At 40.8% G+C, this 23,184-nt stretch overlaps 1 protein-coding gene across 1 annotated transcript in view; it reads right to left on the bottom strand.

Moving 5' to 3' along the window:
- Positions 1-23,184, bottom strand: part of PPP2R5A (protein phosphatase 2 regulatory subunit B'alpha) — a 96,763-nt gene that overhangs the window by 51,109 nt on the left and 22,470 nt on the right. The window contains exon 2 of the mRNA XM_084828858.1: positions 11,207-11,403. Coding sequence (XP_084684984.1) covers positions 11,207-11,403 — 197 coding nt within the window. The remainder of the gene's footprint in view (positions 1-11,206; positions 11,404-23,184) is intronic.

The raw sequence follows: 23,184 nt of genomic DNA on the forward strand, positions 1-23,184 counted from the left end.
TATTTAATGATATATAAATATCAAATAAATAAAGAAGTCATTGCCTAGTTAAGAGGACTAGGGAGTAGTCAGTAATATATGGCTTATGAGCAAGCAGGCTTTCAAGGCTAGATCTACAATCAACTTGCTTCCTTTTATATAATCTCATACAAAACAATACTGTAAATTGTACTCAGTCTTTGTATGTAGCCTTTATTAATCCTAAAGGCTACATACAAAGACTACATTTGTATGATATCTACATTTGATAGTCCACTGAGAATGTGACTCTGAAAAAAGAACTTGAGCTGTAAAGACATAAATATCTTTTATACTGCATAGAGGCTGTCGAATACTAAGAAATACTATTCATAGGGAACTTCTTGATTTTATCAAGACCATAAAGGGCAGGGCATTCACCAACAATGTATCCTGGCACTGCTGCTGTTTAATTTATGTATAAATAATGTAGCTTCACATCTCTCTCATCCTAAAAAACTTTATCCCAAAATAGGTCATAAAAATATTTCAACTCGAACATGTATTGACGTCTTTAACACAGAGTGGTTTACAACACCTTCTTTTGGTACCTACCAAAAAACTGAAGCTTTGCAAAAATGAAGCTTTGCAACCTCATTATCAAAAGATCAAAGTGGTTGCTCTCCAAAAGTGACCCTGTAAACATCTTTTGGAGCTAGATGGAATGGAAACTGAGCAAGTATGGGTTTTTAGGTATTTGGGAATGATATACTCACAAACAGAATGCTGGAAACATATAGGGCTTAAAATAAGTGGCAAATAGAACTCTGGGTACTTTACTTTTCTATAGAACCTGGGGTTACACATTGACCTGGTTCGCATGTAACGGCAACCCAGAATATGGGTTGAGTTTGGTTTGCTGTTGAATCATGGGCTGTTGTTGAATTGTGGGTTGTTTTTACATGAGAACCCTGCATTATGGTTTAACTATCAGCTCTTAACCACAAACAACCGAGAGTTCACAACCCAACAACAAACCATGGGTTCTCTTTCTGGGTTGTTTGCAGTTAACAACCCATAGTTAAACCATAGCGCAAGGTTCACAAGTAATGACAACCCATGATTCAACAACCCACAATTCAACAACAATCCATATGGAACCCATTCTCTGGGTTGTCACTAAGTGCAAACCAGACCACTGGAGTTGTCTAATAAGAAAGTCATTCCACAGCTTCTTTATGGGGCCCAGGTGTGAGATTCTGAGAATTTAAGCCCCGCAAAGACAGTTCAAAACAGGCTTTTATGATAACTGTTAGTGATCTCCTCCTTTGGCTCCTTCCAACTTATGTAGAGCTGAACTGACTACAGCAGTAATATAAATGTTGTTGTTGTTCAGTAGTTAAGTCGTGTCCGACTCTTTGTGATGCCATGGAAGATAGCACGCCAGGCCTTCCTGTCCTGCGCTCTCTCCCGGAGTGTGCTCAAATTCATATTCATTGCATTGGTGATGCTATCTAGCTACCTCATCCTCTGCCATCCCCTTCTCCTTTTACCTTCAATCTTTCCCAGCATCAGGGTCTTTTCTGGGGAGTTTTCTCTTCGCATAGCGATATAGTGGCATATAAAATGATGTTAAATAGCTAGAGAAAAATTATTTTAGGATAGCATTTCATGAAATGAACAGTTGCTCTTGGAAGGGGTTTGTCACATCTCTAGTGGGGAAGTTAGGCTTTTCTAAATGTAGAGAGTGAGCTTGGGAATGGCGCTCACTTGAGGCAGAGACTGCCTCAAGCTTGAGGCAGAGACTGTCTGACATCTCTCTTCAGGCAGAGCAACTATATCAGTTCTAACATGGTTCCACCATAAAAGTTTCTTTCTGTCCTACCATGTTATTTAAAATACTTGCAAAAATTCAGAGATAGGACAGCCTTTACTAAAGCTCAGTTAAACCTCATGCCTTTGGCTGTCTTAGAAGGAAGATGCAAGAATAAGCCATATTCCAAGTGTATCTGTCCTTATAGCTTAAAATATTTGGATGGTCTTGCACATATTATATATTGTCCTTTACGTAGTGTGCTGAGGGAACAATATTTGGCTCAAATTTTAAGAACATACAGTATATGAAGAAGCCTATCCATGAGATTGTAACCTATGTAGGCAAGATAGATTTGCAACTGCAAAGCCTGGGGGGTGGAATTAAAGAGAACATTGTGCATTGTCAAGGAGATTCAGGAATTTTAAGTGTATGCTTTAATATAATTTTATTCAGGTTTGTGTTAGCTTTGTATACGTTAATTTGTATATGTTGTATTTGTAAATTTTGTATATGATAACAGGTTTTTGTTAATTTTGTATAAGTAACAAAAATAACTTGTGTTACTTTTATACAGATACAAAGTCCCTTTTGTCAATTTTTTGCTTAGTAATGATCCAACAACTAGATACAAACAAGACTGATCTGTTTGGGTGCAACTCTCAATCTCCTACAATGGTCAATTTTGTTAAGACTGTCAAGTCCGAATAATTTTATATCAGACTACTTATAATGGTGTTTTAGATTTCCAATACAAAGCAATACACAGTTTTGCTATGGCTGATAAGTAACAAGCTACAAACAATCATGTGTAATTGTATTCTTTAAATATCCCAAGAACTGTATTTGGATCAGATATAATTTTGTATCCAGTCTTTTCTTCAATTTCCCTAAAATCTTATTTCAGAAAACCTTAATAGGACAAATCCAAACTATATTTGTTTTCTATTTATATGCTGCCCTATAACAAATATATATGAAGAAGAGAGGGGGAAACTCAAGAGGAGGGAATGGAGGTGGGGGGAAAGGGTTTACCGTTTCTATTGTATTGGAAAATGAAAAAAAATGTAATGCGCTATTAATAAATAGGACAGCTCACACAATAAAAGAGGTTAAAAATTTAAAAAGTTAAACACCTAACTTGCCTGAGAGAAATGTCTTTGCCTGGTGCCTTAAATATAACAGTGACCCAGTTCACATGTAACAGCAGTAAATCATGGATTAATAAAGAACTTTGCTGGGTTGTTTGTTATGCGCGTGCTGCTGTTTCTTTAAATATGCTACCTCCAATTTGATGTCCAAACCCAACCCAGAGTGACCCAGTTCACATGTAACAGTGGCAAATCGTGAGTTAATTAACCCAGGATTTGCCACGGTGTATGCCAGACACATTCCTTGGCCTTTTTGAATATTCGACTCCCATTTCGGGGCTGCGACCTGACTTCCGAACCCAGATACTACAGGTTAATCGTGGGTTAAACAATCCACAGTTAACCTAACAACTAATTTGTTATTAACCCATGATTTGCTGCCATTACACACAAACAGCCCCATGGGTTAATCATAGGTTAAACAACCCAAACTTAATCTACAATTAGTCATTAGGTTAACTTTGGGTTGTTTAACCCATGCTTAACCCACACTGTCTGGGTTTGGACATCACGGAGCAACCTTCGATCAGGCCAATCAAAGGTTGCATATTCAAAATGGTGACAGCACAAGCCAGGCATATGCCTTGGCAAATTGTGTGAGTGCCAGGCAAGCCACCTTGGGCAGGTCATTCCAGAAACAGAGTGCCACAACTGAGAAGGCCTTCTCTATTGTAGCCACCTGTCTAACTTCATTCGACAAGACACCTGAAGGAGAGCCTCCAAAAATGGCCTAAGGATCTGGGCAGGTACATATATGAAAATGATTAGCATTCTGTAAGTGGTAGCACCACGCACGTTGTAGATACATACACAATATCAAACTTAAACTACAGGAGTTGATCCATACCTGCAGGGGCATAGCAGACCCAGATGCTGCAGGCCCAAAAGACCTCAGGGAAAGCCTGAACCCCTTGAGATCATTCCAACTGAACTGACAGCTCTTTTAACCAGATATCCAAAATAGGGCTAAAATGGCCAGGATACACTCCTCTCCTCCTCCCAAGCTGGGCAAAGTGTCTGGACATGCTGTAATTAACTGGAAGCTTTAGAGGTGTATCAGAGTCAATCCAACAGCAATGGATTTAACTTCCCTTTGAAATAAAGATACAAGCTATGGGCCCATCTTCTCACAATACCACTGTTCAATATCCTGGTTTGCATTAAACTACCAAGAACAAGTACCTTATAGCTAAAGAAAGTACGAACATGTCAATACATACAGCCAATACACTGCAGATCAAGGCAGGCCATCTGGTGCCTTCCAGATGTTTGGACTGCAACTCTCATAATCCCTGACCATTGGTTATGCTGGCTGAGGCTGTTGGGAGATATAGACCAAAACATCTGGAGGGCACCAGGTTGCCTACCCATGCTACCCAAGGAAACTGAAAGTTGACAGTCAAAATTAGTACATATTAAGACATTTGGAATGGCAAAGAGCTAAGAAAGGAGACAATGAAGGAAAGAGCAGGGAATAGAAGATATTACAGATGGTATTTCATGTCTGTGAAGCCCCAAACACTGACCAATGGAAATCATGCTTCAGTTTCTCCTGGTTTTGAAAGCTTCTGTAGACATTGTCTGCATATTCTCAAAATTTAGTTAGAAATACTATTTGAGAAGCTTCTCTTCGTCTATTGTATGGACAGAGAGTTAGCAAACAGCCTACAGGGAAAAAATAAAGATGAATAGTGATCAAGGGAAATGGTAGGTTATGTTGTCAAAGATTACTTGTTGGTATCCAGCACTCTACAAAACAAGCTCTGTTCAACAATAGGCAGAGATCCAGACTATCAGATTACTCTCTTGATTTAGGCATGGTGTTTGCACATGCATGCTCACACTCTCCTTATCTGCTAAAAATGTAACAAACAAAAATTCCCTTGCTGCCAGCCTCACATTTTCTTGTTCTAGTTTCTACACCAAGACACTAATAGACAGGATGGCTGAGGTTGGTAACTGGCCCAATGTCTTGATAGGTTAGGTTAGCTTTAACATTTCACAGAGGCTTCAAGTTTAGAAAGAGTCTAGCAGCAGTTGACATTCCATCCATCCATCTACAATACTTGTATATCACTCCACATCCAAAACAGATTTCAGAGTGGTGAACACAAAAGACAAAACAGCAAAAATAATAAAAAGATTAAGACACCACCTTAGAATTATGCTTTTTGAAAAACAGAATGCCAGTAGGAACTGTGACTAGTCAGTTAACAAATGCCTCCTGGAACAGTGCTGTTTTCAGGAGGCACCGGAAACAACACAGTGTTGATGCCTGCCTGACCTCCAGGGGCGGGGAATTCCAAAGAAAGGGGACCACCACACAGAAGGCTCTTCTCCTGGTCGACTCCAGTTGGGTCATAGCTCCATGTGGAACCACCAGGAGAAAGCCCTCTGATGCCCTCAGTGACCAGGCAGGTTGGTAAGGGAGAAGGTGCTCTATCAGGTATCCTGGTCCCAAGTTGTTTAGGGCTTTGTACACTAGTACTAAAACCTTAAACGTGCCCTGCCAGAGGAAAGGCAACGAGTGCAGTTCCCTCAGCAAAGGAGTTACATGCTGAAAATGGGCAGCTCCTGACAACAGTTGAGCTACTGCATTCTGCACTAGCTCCAGCTTCCAGACCACCCTTAAGGGCAGCCCCACATAGAATGCATCACAGTAATCCAGCCTTGAGGTTACTAGCGCCTGCACCACTGTGGCCAAGGTATCCCTGTCCAGGAGAGGCTGTAGTTGGCGAATCAGCCGAAGCTGGTAAAAGGCACCCCAAGCCACCATGGCCACTTGGGCCTCTAGTGACAGTGATGCATCTGGGAGTACCCCCAAACTACGAACCTGATCTTTCAGAGGGAGTGCAACCCCATCCAGAACAGGCAATGAGCCTATCTCCTAGACTTGGGAACCACTCACCCACAGGGCTTCTATCTTGCCAGGATTCAGTTTCAGTTTAATGTATACCATTAAATACAAGGTAGAGATTCAAAGTTATTCACATGCATCATAAGGCTGCACACTTGCAAGGTAAATTGGACAGATGGTGCTAAAGGGAAACTGATGAGTTTACAGATGAGGAACCAAGGGCAAAATGAGAAAATAAATTATACAGATTGTTTTGATGGTATTCATTCACTGTTGTGTGCACATAATGTTCCTGTTTCATGCATTTGAAGTGTTTAAGTAAGTCCTCAAACCTATTTCGTCTTTTTGGAAGCTACTGTAAACAGCATATTTGAGGACAAAGAATGCAGAACTACAATTTTAGGAAAAATGTCTGCCCACAAAGAGAAAATTATTATCTGTTAATTGTCTGGATGCACTAGCAATGTACAAGAATTAGTCTCATTTGCTCTAGCAGTTTATTGTTGGCTAACTGCTGGACATGCCCCAACTGTTGTAGAATTCCACCTGACCATTTCCACCTGGATTTGAACAATTTCTAAAAACATCTAGTATTTGTTTCAAATATCCCAGGGACACCACCAGTAAGGAGAGTGGCCCAATTCAGATATCATGTTGGACCAATCACCATGGACTAGGAAGTGGGAGCACCCCACAGGATCATATCCTACTCCTTCCTGCCTTTCCTGGTGGTTAGTGATAACTGTGGTTTACCATGACACATGAACTCATGTAGCCATAGTTGCCACTAACCAGAGCTTGCTCTCAAGTCAGAGTCTGAAACAGAGATTCTCATTTCAAATCAAGAGAGTGAGATAGCACATGCATGCATACACAAAACATACACTCTATGATATAACAAGAACTATGGTTATGCCAGGTCAGATGTCATGGTAAACCACAGTCACCACTATCCAGGAAAGGGAAAGCCAGGCAACTGTGAACAGTTCTGAAGTAAGAGTTATTTCTAACCTCCTGGACAGAAATAGTTAGATATTTCTAACAGATAGCCCCCATTACTCAGTGCACCCAAATATCAGATAGCTGCAACTTTCATATTAGTGCGGGGGGAAAGCAAAGAGGAAAGGCAACAATTTCATTTCCACCAAAGCATGCAAACTATATGAAAGGATCTTACAGCTGAAATAACATGACAGCAGAATAATGCCATTAGAAAGAGTAGGTAGAGATTCCCACAGCAGTCACTGAAGCATGCAATATGATGGATGAGTTATGAAAGTGAAAGGCATGGAATACTGCCATGCATCATGAACTGCTTTGTGAGTGCAACTCCTGGAAGTTCAGCAACTGCCTGGCCTGCAACTTTCAACATACCTTATATCACAGTGAAGACTAAACAAGACATAAGGAAAATAAGGTAGCTTTCCTCAAGTTTGACTAGCCTATCTTATATCTCACTCAAAATTTAGTGTGCCAGCAGCCATGATCAATCAGATCTTGAGATTTATACAGAACTACTGCTGTCAACAGTATACCCGCTCTCCACACTACTTAATGATCACTGTCTTCAAGTAGGATGACATACTTGGCTGAAATCCTGAGCCATATGGTATTTGAACAATAGTGACTTCTTGTGGAACTTGGCTTGTCTTTTCCAGACCCAAAAGCATCTCCGAAGCTTGAAATTAATATAAATCCACAAACAGATGCTGGCTCCATAAAAGATATTATATTACCCTACCTGGGCAGTTGCATATTTTGGATCAAGGGTAACACAGCAAAGCTTTTAATTACAGAAAGCGTTCTTGCTACTAATAATCATTAGCAGGATAAAACTTCAAAACTATGCCATCTGTCAGGGATACTCCGACTTGGATTCCTGCACTGAGCAAGGGGTTGGACTCGATGGTCTTGTAGGCCCCTTCCAACCCTACTATTCTATGATTCTTAACTAGTTTCAGCCTCACATTGTTTTTCTGTTTAAGATGGTTGTTGATAGATGCGGATGGATTATGGATTATTTTTCTACAATGCTTTACCTAACCCGAGCTGGACTGTAATTTGTTCTCTATTTCTAAATATGATGATTAATTAACAGACACCAAATCACACCAAAAAGCAAGTTGTTACAAATTAAGTGTTATTAGCCAAATACAAGCAGTCAATTTTTCATCTTTGGTTGTCTATTACTGTTACAGACTGACCATACAGTTTTAAACTTTCTGCCTGTGTGTTATCCTGTAACATTAGCACAAAACTGAGCCCAATGCTCAATTTTCATTATATTTATATCTTGGTCTATTCCATGGTCTCAAGGCAGCTTACAGCCTCCAGCCATTTTAGTGAAGTTATCATTGTCCCAAACGGACCCACAATGTAAGTGGTTACGGCTGGCACACTGGTCAACTAATTTTTCAGATATTTCATAAAGCCAATAATGCTACTGTGTAGTAGGTGGCAGCTTACTTTACAACTACTTTTAATTTTTGTTTTTGCTTAATAGTTGCTGTTCCTTTTATTTAGATGTTGTTCTGTTTTAATTATATTTTTAAATTTTTGTAACTGTAGGATATGCAACTCTATAATGGGTATCAATGGCTTGAATAAACAAAATACGAGTAAATGAAAGTAACAAATAATTCCTTTCCACTAACATTTTCTTGTCCCTCTTACTCCTCTTCCCCTAATGGCTTTACGGCAAAATGTTCCGATTTTTCCATCACCACCATACTCCACAAGTTTACAGTTTGCAAACCAGCTTAGAGCTACTGGTGCAGAGTTTCCTATAAGCATGGATGGAGCAGACCACATTGGGGGGGGTTAACCTTCAAGACACCCAGAGCTGAAGACTGCATATGAGTTTGACCATAACTGATACTTAAAGTTTTCTCAAATGAACTGAAACTGGACCCGTTGATTCCAGTGTGCCTGATCCTTTACTGAATCCTGAACTTCAGTCAACTGAACCAAAAAAAATAATGGCTTGATTCCCTGCATGGCCCTCCCTCTCATTTACATTTTTTTAATGATCCCATAACTCCATAAGAGATGGTACAGCTTAGATTGCACAGATTTAGCTACTACTGAACCAGGTACAGAACTAAGTGTTTAGTTCCTGCTTTTTTAAATCTGTGAAGGGGCTGTTTAACTTTAAAAATTTTAACAGGTACATTTTGCAGGCCTTCACAGTCTCCATTAATACTATAATATTTCACTGCATTATAAATCTTTAACCTTGTATATACTGTGAAAGCACACACAAGGGAGCTGGAGTCACTCCTGTCAAATAATATGGATACCTGACAACTTCCAGAGAGGTAGCCCTCTTAGTAAATTGCAGCAAAAATAGTCTTATGGCACCTTAAAGACTAACAGACTGATTGTAGCATAAGCTTTTAGTCTTTACATACCACAAAACTTTTGCTGTTTTAGATACCTGTGTAAGTTTCTTTACAATAATGAATTCAGAGAGCAGATTAGAATACTTGGAAAACTGATTTCGTCACCAGTTGATTCTATAAGATCTCAGTGGGATTTTGTATGACAGCAATAAGCAATTATTGTATATATTCAAGCGCTACTAAAGCATTTTAATGGAAGAAAAGCATTAATGCAGAATGAGAAGTTTCTTTCCAAACTGTACATTTTAGATTGGCATGTAATTATTCTGAGGTATTTTTATGAAAAAAGGAAACATGTACTGCTTTTATGTCCTCCTAATCCTTGTACCAAAATTTGCTTTGTTTTTACAAGCTTCTGAAATCTGGATTACTGTTTAGCAGAAATATGTTGTTACATGGTGAACAAAGCTTTTTTCCAGGTCTCTTGACCAGCATCATCTATCACTGGACAGATCTTTCGCCACCTGCAATGAGCAACATTGCAATTGGCCAACTTTCCCCATATGGTATCTTGTAGCTGTCATCAGCTGTTAAACTTAGAATCTCTTTTCTAGGACTATATTCAAAAATGCCCTTTGTGCATGTCCAGGCCAGAGTTACTGAAGACAAAAGCTAAACCTGACAAAAGCTAAACCTGACAAAAGCTAAACGTCCTATAAAGTATGAGTGCAATCCATAAGCATTGACATCAAAAGATTTGCCATTAACTTGCAGACTGTTCTATAATTACCCCAACTATCAACAGAACTATGGTCTAGTCCCTCAAGAATATTTCTCCTTACCAGCTGTTACATATTTACTTTCCATGCAAATAGACCCCTAGATTCAGCTCTATGGATGGGGCTATAAAACAATTTTATTTATTTTATTTATTGCATTTATACCCCCCTTTCTCCCTCTCGCAAGGAACTCAAGGCAGCTTACATTATCCTCCTCCTCACCGTTGTATCCTCACAACAACAACCCTGTGAGGTAGGTTGGGCTGAGAGTCTGTGACTGGCCCAAAGTCACCCAGTGAGCTTCCATGGCCAAGTGGGGACTAGAACCCAGATCTCCCAGCTCCCAGCCCGTCACTCTCACCACTACACTACACTGGCTCTCCAAAACAATCAGGCAGGAAGCTGCCACCCTGGCATTCATAGTACTCTTGCATTTTCTTTCATCAGAATTCTCCCTTTCCTTCTTTCCCTCTCCTTGTCTCAGCTATTTCATTTTTATTTCCTTATCTCCCTTCACGTTTTCCATGCCATTTTGTTCACTGTTCCCTGCTCATGACAAACAGGGAACAAGTAGGCATCCAAAAATCAAGCAGGATTGGTTTATGCCTGCATTTGTTGCTTTGTACTGTCTATTTTGCACTAAGAGAGTAGAGACAGAACCTGGGAACTGAACTGTCATTGTAACTGGGGGAAGGGGAGAACAGTGTTTCTTGCATACAGTGGGTAAAATCCAACTAAGTCCTACTTAGAGCAGAGAAATGAAAAGGATTTAAGTTAACCATGACTAATGCAAGTGTCATTCATTTCAATGGGTCTACTCTAAGTAGAACTTAAGTTGGATTTTACCCAATATTTCCTACAGCTACAGTTGGCCTCCGCCATTGAGCTTTAATGCTGTCCCTTCATTCTGCAATGAGAGAGGTAAAAACAATACACCCCTTCCTACCTCCAAGTCAACATAAGTAATTTTAAAGGAGCCAGTGGTGACCAGGCAATTGAATGTAACTAATTATATTTAGGGGCTAAGCAGACCAGCAGCTAACTCATGGCTTGTTGTTGGGTTAACCTCTGGCCCCTAAACAGTCCTGTGGACCAGGTTCACATGTCATGCTCCATAACCTACGAAGGAGCCAATTGTGGGTTGTGGGGTAAAAGCACTGCAGGCAATGCACCCTCTCTCTCCTCCTCATGCACGACAACCCATCGGTTCTCGTTACATGCAAACCAGGTCGATGCATAGTGAGTAGTATTGGATTTCATTTTAAAGGTCTTCAAAGGAAGAGTAACATTGCAGTTGCTTTACTTACCATTTTCACTATGTCAGAATACGCTGATTCAATAATCACTCCACGATTTGTTGAAACGTATTCCACCAGTTCATTCAGTGTTGCTCTTTTAATTTCTTTGCTCCTCAAGTCAGACACAGAGTCCATGAAATCAAACAGTACACAACACTGCTGTAACTTCTGACAGAAGAGGTCTTGCTGTTCATTTGTGGTGGCATCTGTGAAGGAAAAACGCTTGCAGAATTAAAATGTCTATAAGGTAAATTTATAAACATCAAAGTACTTGCCATGGTGACAGTAACAAAAACCAATTATAATGCCAAGTGGGAAACATCAAATCCCATGTTCCATTAGCAGACATACAATTAAGTAATCTTAGGTAAGGAGCCCCCCTACCTCCTTTCTCTAATCAGCACTGCAGAATATACTTGTTCAGCAACACTAACTGAACTACTACATATTAACATGCTGAGATTTTTCCAGTTAGGAGAATTTCAATCTAGTCTTCTTGTCTTGATCCTGAGGAAAACAGTACTCCCAGGCACTGGCAACAGCTCTTAAATTTGCACAAAAGAAAGTCAGTGTAAGTTCCACATTCTTTTGGAGAGCAAGGAACCTTTGAGGAGAAATACAGAATCAGCATCCTACTGGCTAGAACAGCCTTCCCCAACCTTGTGACCTCCAGATGTGTTTGGACTACAAATCTCACATTCCAGAAATCTTCAGAAATTGATACATTAACCCTTGCATAGCCCACAGTCCCCAGATTCGGATAACATGACAAGCCGCAGCTTGAATATTCAAAATCATCAGCCACACACACTGCAACTCACCATGGCTTAAATAAACCACAGTGAGCTGTTTGATCATGTGAACCAGCTCATTGTATGGTGAGCTAGTAAGGTGGTTATCTCACAGCAGGGGCCTTGAAAGATTTTTGGAACTCCTTCCAATTTGTGAATTCCTTGTAAGCAAGAGAAAGATGGAGAAAGACCTCAAAAATCCAGACTGGATAATTAAGGTGACACTTTTGACTGACATCACTTTTGACTTAAATGCACTAAATTTCAACTGCAAGGGAAACGAACTTCCCAGTACCAGGTTGCACACTAAAATCACTTTTCAAAAGAAGATTACAGCAGTATTCATTTCTGACAAGAAGTTGATTCACTTTCCAAAACTAAGAGTAGTGACCTCAGGAAATCCAAAGCTTTTGAACCATTTCAAACACAAATCATTTGTAAAACTGTTGGAAGAACTGAGAATGGAATTAGAATCTAGATTCAAGGATGTAATGGAGCACAACAACTTTTTTAATTTCATTGAGAACTCCTTCCACATATCAATGTCATCTCTGTCACCCCTATTTGTTCTGACTGTGCTAAACTAGAGAATGAACTTGTGGAACTTCAGGCAAACAATATCATGAAGTCTGAAATTAAGGCAGGTCTTTATCTTTTCTGGAACATGGTCACTGATGCAAAATAGCCATCTCTGAAACACTGTGTAAAAAAATGCTGTCATTCTTTATCAGCATGTATACCATTGGATCTATATTCTCAAAAATAAATATTGTGAAAAGAAAACAGAGAAACAAATTGACCAATGAACATTTGGACTGCCTTACTAGATTTATGATTACAAGAGTACAAATAAAGTCAAGGAACAACAGGCACACTTTTGCACATCCAGTTAAAAGTAAATTTTGGATATTATTATTCTGTGTTAATTTTAGTAGTAAGTTAATGTGGCTCTCACATTCGCAATAATGATAATGATGTCAAAGTGGCTCCTACTTGAAAAATGGAGAAGACTGGTAAAATCTAGTAAATGCAGCAAGATTAAGCTGAATCTCAACATCACATGTAAATATCAAGATTCCTATTGTCTAGAAAAGTTCTTGCCATGTAAAGAAGCAAGTGGCCATTAAGGCTCTCTTTGGTAGCTACTTAACAGGAGAAAATGGATCTTCAAAAGACAGTAGACTCCATTCAAATCCAGTAACCACACTGAATGGCATACTGGTGTGCCTTCTCAACTAAGGCTAGCAGGGTGGGGGGCTGGAAAGGCTCCTCCTGTACATGTACAAACCGCTGGATCCTGGTCAGACTACATAGCTGCATCCAAATAATCTACCTATTGCTTAATATAAACAAAAGTACAAAGACCTCTATCTTTTAAACAAGTAAATAACGAATTTGTATTCTATTCTTTTCAGGCCTTCTTACATTTCCTTTCTAGTTTGCGCCTTACATAGACAGCCAATAAAACACAGAAAGGGGGGGGGGAATCCATTTCAGGTGTGTGTGTGTGTGTGTGTGTGTGTGAGAGAGAGAGAGAGAGAGAGAGGGAGAGAGAGAGAGAGGGAGGGGCGTATACGTCATCAAGCTTCCATTCTATAGAAATATTGTAAAAGTGGGAGAGCCCAAACAGGCATATATGAAAACTTATGACATGCAGTAAAATCAGCAAAGGCTGTCTAGAGCCCTGTCTAAATTAATATTTCCAATGTTTTCTACCAGTAGCGGATTCACAAGTTTGGATTTTTCCCTCAAGAAAAATAGCATAGAGGACAACACAAAAACAAGTTTGAGTTTCACGTAGTGGCTTTGTTCTTAACAAGCCACAGATACGTGTTCCTGTTTTTAAATCCCTTAAACACCTCTCGTTTAAATCTTCACTAAGGTTGGCCATCGAATCCCTGTCCAAATGTCTGGTGACGGTGAGTGGCTGGATGGGGAGGAATAAGCTGAAGCTGAACCCTGACAAGACCGAGGTACTTTTGCTGGGAGACAAGAGGAGGTTGGGGGATGTTGACCTGGTGTTGAATGGGGTACGACTACCCTTGAAAGACCAGGTCCACAGCCTGGGGGTCATTTTGGACTCCCAGCTGTCCATGGAGGCTCAGGTGTCAGCTGTGAGCCGGACAGAGCTGTACCAACTCCATCTGATACGGCAGCTGCACCCCTTCCTTCCCGACCATCTGCTCCCATCAGTAGTACATGCCCTGGTCTCCTCTCATTTAGACTACTGTAATGCGCTCTACGTGGGGTTACCCTTGAAGACTGTTCGGAAACTGCAGCTGGTACAGAACGTGGTGGCTCGCCTGATTAAAGGCAGCTGCTGGCGAGATCACATCACTCCAGTGCTGAAGGAGTTGCACTGGTTACCAGTTGTTTTCCGGGCCAAATTCAAGGTGGTGGTTTTGACCTTTAAAGCCCTATATGGTTCCAGTCCCGCCTATCTTAAGGAGCGCCTCCAGCAACACCAGACAGGCCACTTCAACAAGATCAGCCTCGGATGGCCTTCTCTCTGTCCCATTAGCCAGGACAGCTAGACTGGCGAGGACGAGGGAGAGTGCCTTTTCTGTGGTGGCCCCCACTCTGTGGAACTCCCTCCCTAGGGAACTCCGCCATGCCCCCTCTTTAATGAGCTTCAGCCACACATTAAAAATGTGGTTGTTCAGGCAGGCATTTGGGGTGGGTTAGGGTATTTGTAGAAATATGATGTTTTTAATTTCTATTATTGTACATCGCCCAGAATGGCTGGGTGACCAGCCAGATGGGCGATTAATAAATTAAATAAATAAACAAACAAACAGGAACTCTTTTAAGATGTTAAAATAGTACAATTTTACTAGTCAAATGAGAATTTTACAAGAGGAGAGATGAAAAGCCTGTCACAGGGGATCCATCTGAGTGCTCAGTCCAACTGACTGTTGAGACATCCAAGAGGTTTCAACCATTAAGAAAAAACCACCAACACACATCTATTTGGTTAATATGCATCACACATTTCTAGCTCAGATAGCACCATTTTTGTTTTTCTAGTCTCAATTTCAATAAGGGAATTAGGAGACCTGAACAAAATGCCTCATAGTTGTTATATTTTATTATTCCAAATTTGGGAATAGCAGCCTAGGCACTACGTTGTTTGCAGCACATCTACAGTGGCCAAAAGTTTAACCTCGACAGTACATGCAAGAACGTATACCATCAATTTTACTGCACAAGTAAAAATTCAATAACAGCTTTTACATACACCTATGCCAATACTGCCATATTCTCTCAAAAGGGGATGGGGGAAGAGGAAGTTTGCTCCAGGAAGGGTAAAGCCTTCAGGGATGAACATATATCCAAATCTGGCTCCCACTTTTTTTAGCTGTAGTTAATAGGAATCTCGCATCACTGTGACATTGGTTCAGAGAAAAATATAGTTACATAAGAGAGCCCCCATTTATCAGCCCTCCAGACTCAAGCCATAATGCATGTTTCTTCAGCCTCTCAGGTAAACCACAATTCTCTTAATTTTCAAGTCAATTGCTCTGGAATCCCAGCTAGTTCATGTATTTTGCCCCAAACCTCTCCAAATACCCTCTCCAGCAACACATACAAAGAAAATGAAAGCAAGATACATTTCTGAAGTGGTTAAGATAACTTCCTTGACATACTGCAGATAGCACCTGCAAGAAAGTATAAGAAGCTTGAACAACTCACTTTCTCCTATTAACACAAAACAGGAAGACACATAAAAGGCTCAGGGTACAGCTGCCATCATACTTCCATATCTTATGCAAAATATCCTCAGTAAGGATAGCCAGAAAAATGTATCTGACACAGGAAGCAATTAAGTACTTGCAGATGGATAGGAGAGATCTAGAATTCAGAGGCTCACCTCCTACTTCTTCATGCAGGATAGAAAGTTATCATTTTCTTCTCCCAAAATACTAAGAATAAACCGTTGATACCAAGCAGACCACTCCCATTCCCTCTCAGGGAATGGTTACTTTTATGGCTATGGAAGGGCAGGATTGCAAGAGCAGACAAAGCAAGGTCAAAGCAGATCTGTTAATGCTCCACTGAGGCAAGCTCAGGGCAGCTCTCTGGAGCTCAATCCTGGTGCGCTCCAGCTGAGAGTGTTTCTCTACTCCCTTCCACTGATGACTAATTGCAGTGGTAGAGGTAACTTAAGACTACTCTCTTTCAGTGACTTATGGAGCAAGTCCTGCTCAAACACTATCTTCAGAAACTGAATGCTTAGTAGACACATTTATAGCCAAATGTGATCTGCAGATGACATACTATTCACTTACAGGAGAGACACGTCAGTATTGTAGCAGAGATAAGCTCCAAAAACCTGGGCTCCAAAAAAAAAAAAAAAACCTTAAAAAAACCTTTTATTTCTAGCTGCTGGACATTTTTCCTCTTGGAGTAAGCCAGTATAAGATATATCTTTAGGCTCAACAGCCAGAGTGGCTTGTATTCCATGTAACCACACATGTACTGAATTCTGACACTGAGGGTGCTTCTAGACAGAGGGGTCCTACTGCTAACAGCCAGAAGGCATTGTGCAGGGCGGGTTAGGCCCACAGGCTGAATGTTGCACTCCGTCACAGAATCATAAGGAACCCTGGAGGTCAATATTCCATCACCACCCCACTCAGTGCAGGATCTGCAACTACCCTGAGATTGAGGTCCACCCTCTGCTTACATAACTCCAGCAGAGGACTGCCCACCACCTCCTGAGGCAGACTGTTCCACTGTTGAACAGCTCTGGAAGTTCCCCCCAAAATTTAGCTGAAATGTGCTTCCCTGCAATTTCCACCCACTCAATCTACACCTGTCCTCTGGAGCAGCAAAGAACAAGTTTGCTCCATTTTCTGCATGATAATCCTTCAAATATTTGAAGACTGCTATCATGTCTCCCTTTAATCTTCTCTTCTCCAGGCTAAACGTATCCAGGCTTTCAACCATTTCCAGACCCCTCACCATCATGGTCACCCACCTCTGGACACATTCCAATTTGTCAATGTTCTCCTCAAAATGTGCCTCCAAGAACTGGACACCATACCCATCACTGGTACAGAGCCAGAAAGTTAATTAAATAAAATGTTAAAAATTGTAGAAGAATTAGTGAAACTGCAGGATATAAGACCAATATAATTAAAAGCTTACTTTGTTGGAGAATTCTAGTTTTAAAATAGCTCATAAACTGGAGGGGGGGGGGCAAATTGGGCCTCCCATAATATTGCCACTTTGAATCAACTTATTTCCTCTGATTGCCACTTTTAAAAACTTTGACACATTAAAAGCCAAGTTTGATCTATCACAGAGTGCTTGTTGCTAATTTATTCAACTTACACCCTTGTTATCTCAGCTTTTTGGTCCCAATGCATGTGCAGCTTCTGAAACTCCATCTTTGTTACTGGATTTGGATCTTTTAGTAGATGTATCTAAGCCTGTAACTTATCTTTATCAGAAATTTAAAGATGCAAATAAAATTGCTATTATTTTTCTCAGAATGCTTAAAAACAGTGTAAAGAGCCTCCTTTCATCTTAAAGAGGTTAATACAACAGAAAATCCTATTTTGTATTTATTGGACCCCTCAGAGAATGTTTAATAAGGGCTGGTTATGGAACCCTAGTTGCTAGAGCTGTAATTTGGAAATTGGGACACTTACTCATATCGTCTGTCTTATCCTACAATTGTTCTATTTTGTCTGATATTCACAAGATTGTTAATACAATTCTACAATGATTGCTATTTGTTAAAGTATCATATGCTGTCTTAGATTTCCACTTTTGTCAAACCCCTTGAATTACAGCTGAAAGTCCTGACTTCGCTCCCATCTGGGTGTGTTTCCTTTCAACTTCAATGTGGTTGTGTACGGAGGCCAACTGCCAAAACCGTTATCCTTGTTCCAATTATTTCTGGCCCTGACTGTATATTAAAGGCGCTATGGATTTTGAAGAAGCACGAGTACAGAGCGAAAGGAGAAACAAGCTCAGCGAAAGGCACGTGAGTGAGGGGAGTGAGGCCCTGTTACATGGTCTTCTGGAGGACGACCCAGACCATCAGTTGCAATTCTGTGAGATGATGCGTAACCAAATCTCTAACGAACCAGACCTTCTTGATAAGATCATCTGGTCAGATGAGGCTCTTTCAAGTTGTCAGGCCATGTGAACAGGCATAACTGTGTGTATTGGGCAGATGAAAATCCTCATCTGACTATCACATCTCAACTGAACCAGCCAGGCGTCACTGTGTGGGGTGCACTGTCCAGTGAAGGTGTTGTAGGACCGGTTTTCTTCGATACAACTGTGGACAGTAACAATTACCTAAACATGTTACGCAATGTGGTAGTGCCACAACTCAGAACCAGGGCTAACTTCGCCGAACTGCTCTTCCAACAAGATGGGGCACCTCCTCATTATGCTTTTGTAGTAAGGGACTATCTTGACAACACCTTCCCACAGCATTGAATCGGACGACGTGGAAGCACTGAACCGCCACATTCACCCGACTTAACACCAATGGACTTCTTTTTGAGGGGCGTAGTAAAGAATAAGGTTTTTGAGAGGAATCCCCAGACAGTAGGGATATACGAAAGGTACTTACCTTTCCGCGGATTATGCTGATGCTGGGGGGGGGGAGGTGTTCCGTCCCTCCCCCTGGAATCCTGGCCAGGGGGGGAGGCGCTCCGTTCCTCCCCCCCGGAATCATGGCCGGCCGGCTGTGCTCCACAGCGATTCTGCGGAGCCGCCGGCCGGCTCCGCCAGCAGCCAGACATCCGGGAGCTGGCTAGAAGGGACGCAAATGGCGGCGGCCATAGCCGCCGCCGTCTGCATCCCTGCAGTCAGCCGTGATAGGCTACGTAAATGTTTACGTAGCCTATCACGGCTGATTAAAAAAAACAAAAGCAAAAACGCATGTATGCAAATGGCAGCGCCCATGGGCGCCGCCATTTGTGTTCCTTATTTTGGCAAGTCTTAGTCTATGTAAACATTTACGTAGACTAAGACAGCGAAAATAAGGGGAACGCAAATAGCGTAGACGCTACGCTATTTGCATTCCCCTTATTTTCGCCGTCTTAGTCTACGTAAATGTTTACGTAGACTAAGACGTGCTAAAATAAGGAACGCAAATGGCAGCTATGTAAACATCCTATCACGGTGTTTTTTTAAAATCTAGCCGTGATAGGCTACGTAAATCTTTACGTAGCCTATCACGTTTTGTTGTTGTTGTTGTTGTTGTTTTTACCTGGAAATGGCGGCGGCGGCAGCCAGTCGGAAGAAAGGCCGCCACCGCCGCCGAACCGCCACTGGAGCCGCCGCCAGGAAGATCCGCCTAAGGTAAGTCCCGTCCCAGGGGGGGGGCGGGGGGCCGTTCCACCACCAATTTCGGAGGGCCGAATGCGCTGGCATTCAGCCTCCCCAAGATCCGTGGCGGAACTTTCGTACATCCCTACCGGACAGTGGATGAATTAAAAGAGTTCATCTCAGAAGCATTTATGGACATTGATGCGGACTGGAATTTGTGTCATACTGTGTGTCACAGTGTTCTGGACAGGTTCGAGGACTGTTGCAACGTTGATGGAATACACTTCGAGCACTGACGAGATTAAACAGTGTTAAACAAATGTAAATGTAATGAACAATGTAATAAAATGCAAATAAACTATACTGTATACCTACTTCTGGGTCACTCTGTATAGAGCAAATAGATTTGAATAAGACTGGAGGCCTTTTAAGAGATTCTGGAAAGCTAACCAAAGTATAAGAGGTACTCCATTTCCTTTATTGCACATGGGCAACCTGCAGCCCACTGTCCGTATGCAGCCCTTGCGGCTCTCTGTATACCCTGGATCAGGATTGCTACGGGGGAGGCTTTAACTTTGCCTCTACTCAGTAACTGCATCCATACATGTGCATGTATGTGTGTGTGAGGCCTCCGACCCCCCAACTGGCATTGCATGTGGCCCTTTATTTTAAAGAAGATCCCATTCTGAATCTAGCCCAGGAAAGTTCACCTATCACTAGATACAAGTGGGTAGGTGATAGAGGCAAACTACTGCCTTAGATAGAGGCAACTGTCTCATTTGCCAGATTTCATAGGAATACTAAGAACATTGACAAAATAAGAAACACTTCACTGGAACTTCAAAATCCACAAAGCATTGCTAAAAGGTATGATGTGAATATATAGTATGCACTTGCAAGGAAGTTATACTGAGAAAATAAAATCACATGGATAGCCTAATTATGGTCGCAAAGATTCCCAGATTCCTACTTTGAAGCAGCTCGTTATATTCAATTTCACTAAAATATCATATTTAATTTTCCAATAATTAAACCAAGTAGTCAGATTATATAGGGTGGCTCATTATACACTAACATAATAAATACTAGGTTCAAACTGAAACCTCCAGCAAGGGCAAATATGCAAAAGTTGGTATTCTAAAAGAACCCTGGAGTGGAAGCAGGTTATTTTTAAAGTAAGGTTACTTCAATGTGGCTGAAATGAGCCCTGGAGCAGCCCAACACATGACCCATTTTGAGCTGTGCATGTTTAGTAAGCACACTGTGGTTTACAACACCAGAGCAAAACGTAACCAGCTCAGCACTACCTTGAAATGGGCTTACTTAAGACGCTCACAAGAGCATCTCTTGCATTATACTGTTTCAGAACTTTGCATGCACATAAAAGGATTGAGACCTAAAGGCTGATGCTGGCAAAAACAACAAAAAAAGTAATTCTACTATAGGTTGTAATAGGAACATATTTTCTTAATCTAGGAGGCAGTAAAGGCAATACCCACTTAAGGAAGTATGAAGGGTGAGAATGGTTTACATGTATGTAGATCACAGTAACTGAAGCATATCAAAAGTATCAAATATCAGTCTGATTATTTAATAGAGCTGAACAATGGCAGAAAAGGTACTGGATTTTTTTAAACGTTCTTGTTCATGTAGGTTTGATTTTGCCCAATTAGCTAGGTTATACTTACTTTTCTTTCCATTGTATAGTAATTGCTAAAGAATTTTAGCTCACCATCTTGCCCTTTTCAGAGTGTTATGAGACAGCAAACCACCTCTTGCATCTTTCTGAAATCTTGCTTCTCTTTAGCACTTCCGTTTATTTTCAACTGTCACAACAGACCATAAAGACTTAGCATGTCTGAAATGTCAGCTAAGTGACTATTACAAGCCTGCCTCAAAATGTATTCAAGATTTTTTAACCAAGTATTTTCCCTGGTTGTCCTCACCATTCTTCAGAAAGATGCCAAGTATAAAGTTAGTAACTATAAATGACTAAAAAATTTTTTTAATACTTCAGTTCCTAAAACTCAAGTTCTGAAAGCTACTGTACAAAAGACAGCACACAAAACCATACCGTTTCATGTTACCTAGAATCGTAATATCTGGTGTGTATGCATACCTGGGGAAGTTTAGAAGTCCTTACTTTGATAGATTTTAAAATTCATCCCATTCAAAGTTGTTCAGCTAATGCTGAAACAAAAACAACTCACTTTAAAATTTCATACCCACTTTGGCTTTCTAACATTTGTGCTCAGCTCTGATTTTTTCAGTATCAAGTATATTACATGTGTGCATAACAAGTCCTCATAAATAAGCTCAATAACCTTGGACAATTTTGCCTAGTGAATTTCCAAAATATAGTCTATTTTAGAGCAACTATAACTGTTGCCTGTAAACCACATGTGGGATCTTGCCAATTTGAGATGCCTATAGTGCATATACTACTTATGTAACAGGCTTTCATTAGAGCTTCCAAACATACGCTGGGACCAAGAGAGCATGGAAGAAGTTAACTACAATACTAGGGATGGGGAGAGAATTTCATTTGTTTGTTTTTGCTAAGAATTTACTTGATATTTAGGACAAAGAACTTGAGATTTAAACAAACTGAATGTGAGAAACCAACTGACAGATTCATCCATCCAGACTCAGGGCTTTGAAGGTTTAGCTTTTAAAAGTGTGGCTTTGAATCCCTGTGTATACAACCACATTAGTGCTAAATTAGAGTTGCCACCTCTTTGTTCCTGACAAGCTCCTCATCTTTTAACAGCTACACAGTAGGCAGGGACAACATGGTCCTCTCCACACTGGGAACAGCTGTACCATTTGAATTTGGCCTATGCAGATGGGTGAGAATTTTATTTCAGTACCTTTTTTATAAGAATTTATCAAAATTCACAAACGTCTTCATACACAGAATGGGAAGAATTTGAGATTCCAAAAGTTTGAACATGGGAAAAACTGAAACTGACTGATTCATCCATCCCTATGCAATACTAACATAATCTGCAAAGCACTGAAGAATTGGAAAGAGAGCTAAGCTATCAAGAGGCGCAATCTGGCAGGAATGCCATGGGCTCCCTCTTGTGCAACTGGGACTACTGAGTAATGAAGATGTAAGAAGCCATGTTAGCAGCAGAATGGGAAGGAAGGAGGCTTTTTGTTGCTGTTGTTGCTATTGTTGGAACCACAATATAACTTGTCCCAGACTTGTGGCCTATGTTATGAAAGTCTTAGACCTGGTTTGCATGTAATGGTAACAAACCATAGGCTAATTAACCCATGATTTGCCGCAATGCATGCCAGGCATGTTCTGCAGCCATTTTACATATTCAACCTCCGATCAGGCCCTGTCGAATGAGCAGGTGGCTACAAGGGAGAGGGCCTTCTCAGTTGTGGCATTCTGCTTATGGAATGCCCTGCCCAAAGTAGCTTGCCTGGCACTCACACAATTTGCCATGGCATATGCCCAGCTTGTACTACCACCATTTTGAATATACAACATCTGATCGGCTGAAGTTTGCTCCATGATGTCACAACACAGATGCTATACGTTAAACAACATAGGTTAAACAACATCGGTTAAACAACCCACAGTTAATCTACAGTTAGTACTTAGGTTAACTGTGGGTTGTTTAACCCACAATTAACCTATAGTGTCTGGGTTCAGACATCACATACCAACATCAGGGTGATCAGAGGTTGAATATGCAAGAAGGTCATGGAACATGCTCAGCACATACTGCAGCAAATGTTGGGTTAAGTCTCTCACAATTTGCTGCTGTTATGTGTGAACAGGCCTTACGCTTACGAGCTTTATGAGCTTTAGTCTTTGAAAGATACAGAAAAACGTTCTAACAAAATTGTCATAAAGGTCAACAATGCCATATGCTTAAGTAT

This window comes from Heloderma suspectum, chromosome 1, assembly GCF_057233095.1.
Source record: "Heloderma suspectum isolate Gila_16-S chromosome 1, 16-S_ref, whole genome shotgun sequence".
NCBI classification, from domain to species: Eukaryota; Metazoa; Chordata; class Lepidosauria; order Squamata; family Helodermatidae; genus Heloderma; species Heloderma suspectum.